Source organism: Anoplopoma fimbria, chromosome 14 (assembly GCF_027596085.1).
Source record: "Anoplopoma fimbria isolate UVic2021 breed Golden Eagle Sablefish chromosome 14, Afim_UVic_2022, whole genome shotgun sequence".
Classification (NCBI taxonomy): Eukaryota; Metazoa; Chordata; class Actinopteri; order Perciformes; family Anoplopomatidae; genus Anoplopoma; species Anoplopoma fimbria.
In genome coordinates, this window is record NC_072462.1 from 22,439,575 (window position 1) to 22,451,140 (window position 11,566).

Genomic DNA, 11,566 nt, shown 5'->3' on the forward strand with positions numbered 1-11,566 from the left:
GGAACATTACAACCTGAGGAGCCACTTCCACTTGACAAACTATAATGCCGAGCACCAAATCCCCAGGCTTAGAAAAAAAAGAACCTGAAACCTGGAGGCCATGAAGGCACCAAACACATCAACCCCTCCTCCAGCCGGGGCTGATGAACAGCTCATTACAAAGCTCTCGGGTACTTTAATGTGAGATGTGACGCCTGAAGTTTAATGTAATTACTTGTTACTGCTCCTCTGGCAGGGTAGGAGCACGGGTTGATAGCTGACAGAGCACCGCTATTCTGACACAAAGTAGCTCATTGCGTCTGTTTATTTAAACGCCATCAACCTCTACTGAGTTTCAGGGTCTCCAAGGGTTGCCCCATTACAGAGGGGAGGATTTCAACCACCAACCCTTGTAACTCTGTTCTGAGGATCAGGTCGGAAAGCACTCAAAAATGAGGGGTAGGGTAGGGTAGTTAGGGGTAAAAGTAAGTTATGGGATTGGCCATTTTTTAAAAGATGCTGTGGCCACCACGTGAATCAAAAAAAAAAAAAAAAAAAAATGTTCCTGTCAATTTCACTGAGTACACCGAAATTTGGTTTTCTTGTTTGGGCAAAGGCTATGGTCATTTTTTTTTTTTTTTTTTTGGTTTAGGTTGGGAAAGGGAGCAGTACCACAGAGACGTGTCGACTCTTGGCGTGGAAAAATAAAAATCATTTCACATTTGTGCGCATGCTAAAAATAAAAAGCCAGCAAATCTCAAAGGCCTTTTCAAGCGGAGTGCAAGGAAAACAATGGTTTTATAATTTGACATAACAATTTTACTGCACTGGGCATACTTCACCCAACTCCTTCCTGCTGAAAAAGACCATGAAATGTGATTGAAAGCTCTGGTAAAAGCTAGTAAGTGTTAAACTACTGTTTCCAAAGTCAAGTAGGAACATTCATGTTCAATGGCTTCGTACGCGTTTGTTGTATGTCCTGTCAAAACAACCTCCCTTTCTAAATTCAAATGGGCCGTAACTTTTTGCACATAGAAGAGAATCTTCGGACTAAAATTGGAATTTACTGCGGAATCAGGATCAACCACAGTTAGCAGAATAACAAAGGGATAACAGTGAGTGTTTTCAGTAAATTATCATTATGTTTAAACAAGTAGCAAATTGACTTAATAGGATATTTTACTGTTATTGTTTTCCCCTTTCCCCTGCGTGTTCATTCATGGGTGCTTTTTGCCGCTGTGCTCCTAATTCTAATCTTTCCACTAGGGCTGCACAGAATAATGTGATAAATGATTCACTTTCTAGTAACGCGGGAGACATCCCTTTCTTCCCCAAAAGCACCGAACCTTCACCCAGTCTTGGGCCAATAAATGCCACCACTGGGTAAAGAAATGAGGACTTAAAAAAAAAAAGAAAAAGAAAGAAAAGTTCTCCTTTCATGAAGTGCTCTGTTTGGAGCTGAGCTGCCTCCTCTCTTTCCTCGCCCCGGGGCAGGCTATCATCTCCAGTGTCACCAGAGGGAGGGCAGACCCCAGCCCACCTCTGCCGGGCCCCGCTGATGTAAGGGATGAGAGGCAGCCGTGGATAGAGGAGGCTCTGCTGCTGGCCCAGTCTCTCAGGTCCAGCTTCCTCTTTGATCACCGGCCGCCGACCTCCTGAGCCTCCAGAACAAGGGGCCGGGGCCGAGAACATGCTGCTGAGCCTGTATCCCCTCCCTCCAGCCCTTGTTCCCTCCAAATATGAAAAAAGGGTTAATTGTATTTAACAATATGCTCTCTAGACCCCCCCACCCACTCCCCGTCACCCTCCCCTCCTTGATTAGAATTAGAATCACATCTGGCGCCATGTTCTGTCCCTCATTACTGCTGAATCTCATTACGCCGCGCTCCCGCGGGAGGGACCGCGCCGGGTTTTTAAGCACACTTTTGGCTTTCTTCCTGCCTCTCGCTCATCTCATCCACCTCGCCGCTCCGTCTCTTCTGCGTTTACATTAGCGGAAGTCCTCATCTGAGGGAATGACTGAGCGCCACCACCCACCTCCCTCCTCCACCCAGAGCTTGGAAATTGTTTTACAGTGCCAATTAAAGTAGGTATGTTGAGTTTTTTCCAGAGTATGTATAATGCAGAGTGTATTATTTGTTGCGTTCAAATAGAGAAGAAAAAAGGAAAAAAGGAACCCTCACTAAAATAGGACTAGCCGAGTAAGTTCCACTTACTTGCAATAAAAACTACACCAAAGGTTTTGAAATATAGTCAACATAAGGAAAATGAGGGAGCTTATTTATGGTGCCCTGAAGTCCTACTGAATAATAGAAACCTCCACATATAAGTACATTTTAAATTTTGTTTCTTTGCACCCTTGTGCAAACACTGTCTTGCTGGGAATTTGTTTTAGAAGGGAGAAAATAAAGAAATCTGTAAAGTTTGAGTCCAAAATGTTTTACCTCAGTAAATTATGAATTTAAAGCCATGGCAGGGGGAAACAGTTCCTCTGGAGGTTAAACTTGTGAGGAAATACAAGCTAGAACGCATAACCAAAGCCTTTTATTTTAACTTTTAAGATACCAATATAAAGAAATAAAACATGAACAAAATATATGAAATTAAAAAAATCTTAACAGTGACATCTGACAAAAGTGGACCCTGCGTCAGAGCGGGAAGCTCTGGAGGTCGCAGGGAAGCCCTGAGGTTCCTCCATCGGTCGGCTCTAGATCATCGGCGAGTCGCAGAGCGTGCAGGGCGCCTGCAGTATCTTCTTTATCCACTCCGGATCTGTGGGGACACAAAACAAGTTCTGAATGTACTGAATGACTCTAAAGACCGAATATAGCCACGACAAAACATTAAAGCAACAACCGATCTGTGTTAGAAAAGCCATAACTTTTACTGATAGATGAAGTCAGTGGTGTTACGTGTCCGTTGTCTGAAAACATTTTTTAATACATTAAGGGGCCAACAATAATTAACAATACAAATACAATAGAAGGCAAGAATCTGTAGAGACAGGAGCTGGGATGATGTTTATACTGACAGATGCCACAACTGCACCAACCTTACAGTCTGCAGCTCAGCTGGAATGACCAGAGGAGCCGTGCCGTAGGGGCTCAAGACCCATAAACACCTGGGATGCATGTAGTGGTCAGGTGGAGCCAATCCTCAATGTTTGTCTCTCCTAACTCTTAACTACTGCAGGAACCACATTGCTGGAACTACACCTGTTGTTTTGACTTTTTTGAAGCACCAAACAAAACCACGAGTGTCACACTCGTATGGTGATGCATACATTATGAGTCAAGGACTGATGTGCTATGGACAAATACATTTAAGTTTAAATAATTCATGCTCAAACATCTGTGTACGAGACTGATCAAATCAATCAGGTTGGATCCACAGAGTTAAATGGCCTCACACAGGTGATCTGATGTTTACTTTCAATTAATAATTCGAGGATGTATGGCTACGTGTATTGATCTTTCCTGTCATCTTGCCAGATACTTTCTCCGTCTGAAGTCCAGTCATGCACATGCTCACATGTGACAAAACCAAATTGACCCTTTGAAAATCCTCAAACAAAATGAGACTGAGCTTTCTTATTCAACTCTTGACTTAAAGAAGACAGCCTTGGTCATAAATCAGCCACAAAGAAAAGACACAATAATCCAATACCAACACTTTTCCAAAACAAAAACCAGCTAATTTCTACAATCAATCATTCTCGTTTTTTTTTAAGGATGAGGTTTTCGACCAACTCCTAATCCAAAATGTCAAACGACGACCTGAGAGGGATGACGGCCGACGTTGAAGGTGACGGCTGATCGAGAGTGTGACTGTGAAATGGAGGTGGAGGGAGATGGAAAGTGGCGCTTACCCTCAGGCTCTGGCAGTCTGGCGATGGTATCCAGCAGGAGGCACCGTCTGAACGTCAGCGTCTGGCAGGCCTGGTATGACAACACACACCTGGAGGAGAGCGAGAGGACGGCATTAGAGAGCTGGCTGGCAGGGACACACACACACACACACACACACACACACACACACACACACACACACACACACACACACACACACACACACACACACACACACACACACACACACACACACACACACACACACACACACACACACACACACACACACACACACACACAACAGCACTGAGGTATAACTGACGGGCACACATTCCCCTCTCAGTGCCCACCAGAGGCGCCACGCTCCAGCTAGCGAGAAGCCAGGAGACGTGTTTGACGGATGATATTTATGAGATGATGAGAGTGGCGCGTGGGTAAATATCAAAAGGTGGGAGGCTTGATTACTGCTCTGTGAAGATAAATAAACCGCCAAAGAAGGCATTTGGCATTAAAATTCAATTCATGTCCTGCCAGGCACGTCAAGGCTAAAGCTAATAAAAGGCATCTTTAGTGGATTCGATTTGAACTCGTGGAAGGGAACCATCTCCATACCTGAGCCACATGTGACCGTTTTTACAGACTGCTTGTTTGTGGTCCGAGAAGGGCAGCACGGCCTGACACAGGCTGCAGCGCTCCGAGAACGTCTGCTTGTTCATCTTGTTCTTGATGTGGCCGATCAGGACCTGAAGAGGGATGATACACGCACAGAGCCAGGGTCAGTGAAGGCAATCAGACTTGTGTAACAGTAGCAGATAAGATATTACAAATGGGAGTTCAGTGCTTCTCTCATAAAGGCTAAATACTTTTATTTGGAGCTGATCAGCAGCAGTGGCAGTACAAAGGTGAAAGATTGTAGATTTGACCTAAATGCACCTTCACCTGATGACATACAGCTGCATACACAACAAAAAATATATTAATAAAAAAAGACTGAAATCGTTTTAAAATGAAAAATGCATTACCTTCCTCAAGAAGGTGTGTTTTTATATATGCAAGAACCAGTTTGGTACTTTATTTTGAAAAACAAAGCAAGCATATGTAACTTTTGCTGAACAGCAGTCCCTGTGTAAATAATGGGATTCTAGTAAATACTTTAGCACACGCTTTATGACAAAAAGTATGTGGACACTCAGGTTTTTCATTGTTTGGGCTTGAACCCAAAGCTCCAATTTAAGATCCCATGGAGTAGGTACTTCAACTTCCTGGAGAGCAAGTGTAACGACTTTATGGGTGTCATTTAAAAAAGTCCAACCGACAAAGCAATCAGAGGTGGCTACCTCTGGGTTGGAAATGTGAAGCGAACGCAGGGGGTGGGTGCTCCTCTGGTTGCAAAAACATGTCTGACTGAAGTCTATGAGAAGATTACCCTACTTGTCACTTGATTTATTACCTCAGTAAACATTGTAAACATGAGTTTATGGTCTCAAATGTTATTTTCAGGTGTTTTTCAATACAGCATGATGTTCATTTAGTAAATGATGGTCCATTTAGAGTCAAATATACCATAAAGGAGGGTATGCTTTAGGGCGTTGCTACCTTGGGAATGACAGGTCTGCAATGTCGGGATGGGAGGGGGTCTGTGTTTTCGTCTTACAACTTTAACCCTTTAACAGTGCGTTTTCAATTCATGAAAGTTAATTTTAACATATTTGGTAGCCTATAAATGTCTTATTCAGCAGTAGACTGCACTTAGCTCCACCCTCTCACGTAACTTCAGGTTTAAAAAGCCAAGATGGTGACGGACATAACCAAAAAGGTGACGGCCGAAATGCCGAACTCGAAGCTTCATCACTGTGACTCGTTGTCCACAATCCAACGAGTCACAGTGATGACGTCCACTTCTTACAGGAAATGCATCACATTAAGGAACTAATGAGACGATTTCAGGGGACTTTTAAGGCAAATGTTAAAGCTACAGCAGATAGAACCACATACGGTTATAATATTCCCCTCTTCTACACACTTTCGCCACGTACACTGTGCTGCTGCAATGTGTTGGATTGTTTACAATTTGGGATCAGCCTACAGTAACTGATCGGGAGAAAGAATGGAAAAAAAAAAGTTTTACCTCTGAAGCTCTGTCGTTAGTGTCTCTGGAGAGGTACTCCACCAGGCCACAGGTGGGAATGCTGGTGTTCTGAGCAATCCAGGTGTTGAGGTACACCACCCCTAGCACCTTCTTCATGTTTTCTCTCATCATGTGGGTCTCCACCGCATTGATCCAAGCCTGCACCTCCTCCATCTGCTCATCCAGATTCTCCTCCTTCTCCTGTTTCACTACTCCAGACTCGCCTTCCCCTTGCACAGCATCGTCTTTGTCATTTCCGTCCTCCTCTTCCTCGTCCCTTACAAACACCTTGTTCTCCTCATGAGTCGGTTTCCAGCGGTGATCTGTGGGAGGCGTCTGTAGTGACTGGTAAAGCATGCGCACTAAGAAGAGCTTGAAACGCCACAAGTAGGGCGAGTCTACAACCTGGATCTTTTGATCGAGCTCGTCCAGCAGCGACGCAGGGATGCACTTGTTTTTCAAAATCTGCCACCTGACGAGATCGAGCAGGTCGGCCGTTTTGTACAAGTTCTGCATGGGGGACTTGAGCAGCAGTGTTGCAGCCGCTTCGGGTGTTTTCAGGGTCACAAAGTCAACCTGGTAGGTCCTGTTGATTGGATGATAGCCGTCGACCATACCTTGCGTGCTGGCAAGCGCAATGTACGCTCCGTTGCGGCTCACCGCGATCCCGTGTACCCTCCTCTCTGAGAGGGTTTCAGGTTGCAACAAGTCCTCTTGTTTGAAAATCAACGTGTTCTCCGTGAACGTTGGCGTCAGCTTTTTAATCGACCCGTCCGAGGAACATGTGTACACCGCAACGCCGTGTTGACTGACCGCCAGCGAGACCACTGGAAGCGAGTGCAGCCCTGCCACGTGAGAGTTGTGCACATTTAGTCCGGCCGGAGAGATCATAAGCAAACACCAAAAGACGTAGCAGCCGCGCGAGGCCACGATTAGGCTGCAGCTGGATTTTTGGATCGGATGGATCATCGGGACGCATTTGAGGTTTTCCACGGCGATCTCGTCGCACTCCTTCCAGAGGATTACCGGGTGTCGGAGGGTGAAGTAGCCCTTCACTCCCGACAGGCTGACCGGCACGATCTTGACGGGCCCCACCTCGCTGCCGACGATCAGGCCGCTCATCCGCCGGTCGTTGCTTTCGTACTCCCACCACGCCAGGTCACTGGGCCTCGTCACACCCGACTCGACGATGTCATAAAACGTGACATCTGATTCGTTCGAATAGGGCAACCCAAACTTCCACAGAACAACGTCACCGTTTTCCATTAAGACGGCGAGGAGGACCATCTCTGTGTCTTTGCACGTGTTGTTCGGCTGGACCTGTTTGATCGTGTAAATGCTCGACCACTCCATTCTCAGAGGAGTCTGCATGCTGAAGCGCCGCTGCAGCTCACCGAAGTCCTGCAGGTTTGCCTCCGGGGGCTTGTTGTCCTTTTTGGAGTAGCCTCGCTCTTTTAGCCTCTCGCTGTACTTTTTTGTCAGATCGACGAGCGTGTTCCACTCCAGACGCTTGTGGCTGTTGTGAATGGTGAGTCTGTGGTCAAGTGTTAGGCAAGCGAGCAAACAGCGCCCGCTAGAGTCACAACCTAACGGGGACCAACTGGCATATTTTATTCCCTTGTGCGTTCCTATCGACGGGTTCATCACTTTGTCTGCCAGAAAAACTTGTCTTATTGTGGGGTCCGAGTGTGTCGAGAACGTCTCCAATGCTTGTGCTAGCTCCGCTGAGGGTCCCACCTTCAAAGTGAAAAACACAAGTGAAAGTAATATCGAAGGTTAAAAGGTCAGGTAAATATTAAAACAATATTTGCAGCTGGATTGTTGAAAACTACATTGGATAATACTAAGATCATTTCTTAGAAACCTTTAAAACCATTTTGCATTGTAAAACCCCCCAAACATTTTGAAACACTCTAAATCTCTACCGAAAGAAATCTGAAAACTTGATCGATGCAATTCTTCAGGTGTCAGGTCACCTGACTTGGGGAAACACATAACAGATATAGATGGGTGATGCAGAAGTATTGAAAACTCAAACTCAAAAAGGTCCAAACATTTTAGCTCCCTTAAATGCAATTCATTGGAACATCAACAAGTAACGTGTTGAGCTAATGCTCTTCTTTAAACTTGCAGTATCATCAGACAGAACGTGGCCCCTTTGCGCGACCGTCATCTGCTGCTCCCTACCTAGTGGCCCTCCTATTTACAAGCACTTAATCATATCTATAAATGACAGCAGGAAAGCAACTCTGCTTGTCTGCCACTGTGCCGAGCGGATTATAAAATTCAGCTCCATCCAGCCTTTTCTCTGCCAAGTGGATTTTTGGAGTGGAGACGAACCTATAAACAATCATGTTTACACACCAGAGCAGCTGCGCCGAGACAGATTCACCACAGCAACATTGTTTTTCAGTTTCTCTTTTCATCACGATTGTATCACGTCGCTTTAATCATCTTTTCAGTTCAGGTTAGTAAATAACGAAAATACAGAAAAAACTCCACTGCCGCCAAACTAATAGCACACAAGTGAATAGCAGCTTGGCTGTGTTTCTGAGGCGTGTTTACACAGGTTGCTTAACAAGGAGACAAATAGTGGAATAACTAACTGCTTCAATAGACTCACAGATGTCATTTTGTAATCACCTAGTCTTTAGACACGCGTGTGTTACTTATTTGCAGTGATATTACCTTAAAATTACAGTCACTTTTGTTGCAAAATACATGCATGTTGTCCAAAAACTTTGTTTAAAACGACTTCAATTGAGATAGAGTACATGGGAAACAATGTTCGATACTCTATCAGGGCATGTCAGTACATTATCCCTCTCTGGCTGAGACAGTTGGCAGTCCATGGCACAAAGAAAATAACACGGCCGCAGTAAATAACACTTCTGCAGTCAGTCAAACATGAAGGATATTACAGCAGTCAACTGAAGCCGAAATGCACGTTTCACTTCTGTAGACAAGACAGCACTTTTCCAGATTTTACATTTCTCACCACTGGTGTAAATACTATGAGCGGAAGAAAGTGCCAACCACTTGACAAATTGTTTTTGTGACTGTTTGCTCAATGCTTGCGATCATGAGCTTTGTAAATCCACAATAGCTGAAGATTAAAGTCCTAGTCCGCTGGAAATGCGTTTAGATTTTTGTAACTTCCCTCCAATGTTTGACACTCACCGCGTAGCATTTAGTTTGTGCAGGGTTTGACACTGCAAAAGGCTGTCATCACATTCATTCGCTGAAAGGAGACGAGTTTCATACGTGTGTATCTACAAACGTGACTTGGTTTGGAAGCCCGTCGTGATCCAGTACAGAACTCACACAGGTGCCATGTGGACACTTCATCGCACATACAAGAAAGAATAAGGCTGAACTTTTAAACGGGGAAAAACTGCAGACACATTATTTTCCAAGAGTATAAGTTGATAAGTTGGTTTTCATTTCATCTACAGACAAAACCAGACTCTCTTTACTAACGTTTTTAATTTGTCACTATGTGAATATGGTTTCCAAACTGGTGGAGGCATTACTTGTAGGTTCTGGTCATCTAACTTAGTTTAATACAATGAAGGGTTACTGTTGAATTGAAGTATTGAATACTGTTGTATTCGTATCAGTTCGCTGCACTTATTGAATTTGTATTTGTTTACTGCACTTATCCTAGTCGTAGTAGTTTGTAGCACTTATTATATTCGTATTAGTCTGTTGCAATTATTGTTTTCGTAGTATTTTGCCTCAGCACTATACTTTTGCTCTGGTTTATGCTTTAAGATGCTTGTTTAAGAAAGGAGATGCACTGATGACTTCTGGTGACTAGTAGTTCTCTTGAATACCTATGTTGAACACACTTCCTGTATGTCGCTTTGGATAAAAGCGTCTGCTAAATGACTGTAATGTAATGTAATGTAATGTAATGTAATGTTGATTACTTTTAATCATAGGCTGACCTCTTACTACCTGAAAGACAGGTTAGATGTTAGAGGGACTGAGTACAGTTCATGAAGATCAGCAGAGGAAACAGTGTGCTATTAGGAAAATTGGTGCAACTCCCCTTTAACTGATTCATACCCTGCAAGAGGAGAGTTAAGGAGATCTATACAACAACCCAGGTTGAGAACATCAGCCTCAGTGTTCACCAGCTAACGTTACAGGAGTGAACAGGGGGTTAGGGTTAGACATTGGTGGGTATTTACCCGCAGCTTCATGCCCTCGGTGGGGACGGGGATGGAGGTCCTGTGCAGCGTCAGCTCCTGCTTGCTGCTGTGGACGTCGCACACCAGCTCCATGAGCGCCACGGAGCTGGTGGTGCACACAGCCAGGCGGTGGTCCTGCGACCAGGAGAGCGGCTGCAGCCCGCTGACCGGGGCCATGAGCGGCACGACGGGCTCCCGCTTCACCGACACCTCCTCCGGGCAAATGAGCAGGTCGTCATCAGCTTCTGGCTCCGTCTTAATGACTACGTTTCTGGGCAGTGTTTGTGCCGAAACTGACGGACTGGCGGCCGCCATGTTTTTTCCCCGTACGGCGGAAGTGACGTCGGTGAGAGCGGGAGGAAAAGAAGGCGGGACTTCCTGCGCGGAGTTAAATAGTTCTCTGTGTTCTCTTGTTTGAGTTGATGTACCTCCTGTTTGTTCCTGTTAGTTTCTGTCATTGACTGCTGCAAAACTGAATATCTTAAGTCAGCTGGCCAGTCTGATAAACTGAATGCATATATGTACATTTAATTTAAGAAAGGTGAATATTACATTACATTACATTACATTACATTAGCACATTACAGTCATTTAGCAGACGCTTTTATCCAAAGCGACTTACAGTCTTCAACATAGGTATTCAAGAGAACTACTAGTCACCAGAAGTCATCAGTGCATCTCCTTTCTTAAACAAGCATCTCAAAGCATAAACCAGAGCAAAAGTATAGTGTTAAAATGTTAAAATGTTAAGTCAATCATTTACTCCATATAAAAAGTAAAACAATAAATATATTTCAAAAGCAAACAATGGACAATAATCCAAATTTTATTCAAGTAAAAAGTTTACATTACATTACATTACATTACATTACAGTACATTACAGATAAGTGCAGTGTGTTCAAATAGGTATTCAAAGAACTACTAGTCACCAGAAGTCATCAATAACAAGTGCAGCAAAAGTAACAGAGGCAGATTACTATAATTGCAACAGACTAATACAGTAAGTGCAGTAAACAAATACAAATTCAATAAGTGCGAACTGTAAGTGCAACAACAATAAGTGCAATAAGTGCTACGAGGAAGGCTCAGGGTAGTACTGAGAATATGACTTGTATGTTCAGGCCATGACCGATTTGTCAATGTCATGCCAGATCAATACATTTCATTGAACTTATGAAGCTTTCAGTCCCAGAGATCCACAGAATATATGCAAAGACTAAGAGCCCTGGGCTGGAACCAATAAGAAAGTCAAAGACTTGACAAATTGCATTAAATTTAGCTAATTTCTTACGTGTGTAGTATTTTATAGGTATAATGATAATAAATTCCAGTGGTTTCCAAGCCATCCCAAGATAAATCTGCGGGGTCACAAAACGATTTAAATCGATAAACATTAACTTAAATATGGATA

General features: G+C 44.0%; 1 protein-coding gene across 1 annotated transcript; it reads right to left on the minus strand.

Moving 5' to 3' along the window:
* Nucleotides 1-2,510: 2,510 nt before the first annotated feature.
* gtf3c4 (general transcription factor IIIC, polypeptide 4) lies at nucleotides 2,511-10,503 on the minus strand. The gene is made up of 5 exons (XM_054612559.1): nucleotides 10,155-10,503; nucleotides 5,959-7,695; nucleotides 4,443-4,573; nucleotides 3,848-3,936; nucleotides 2,511-2,751 (listed from the first exon to the last, which is right to left on the minus strand). The coding sequence occupies exons 1-5, from the start codon at nucleotides 10,467-10,469 to the stop codon at nucleotides 2,687-2,689; spliced, it is 2,337 nt and encodes a 778-aa protein (XP_054468534.1). The 5' UTR covers nucleotides 10,470-10,503; the 3' UTR covers nucleotides 2,511-2,686.
* Nucleotides 10,504-11,566: the final 1,063 nt, after the last annotated feature.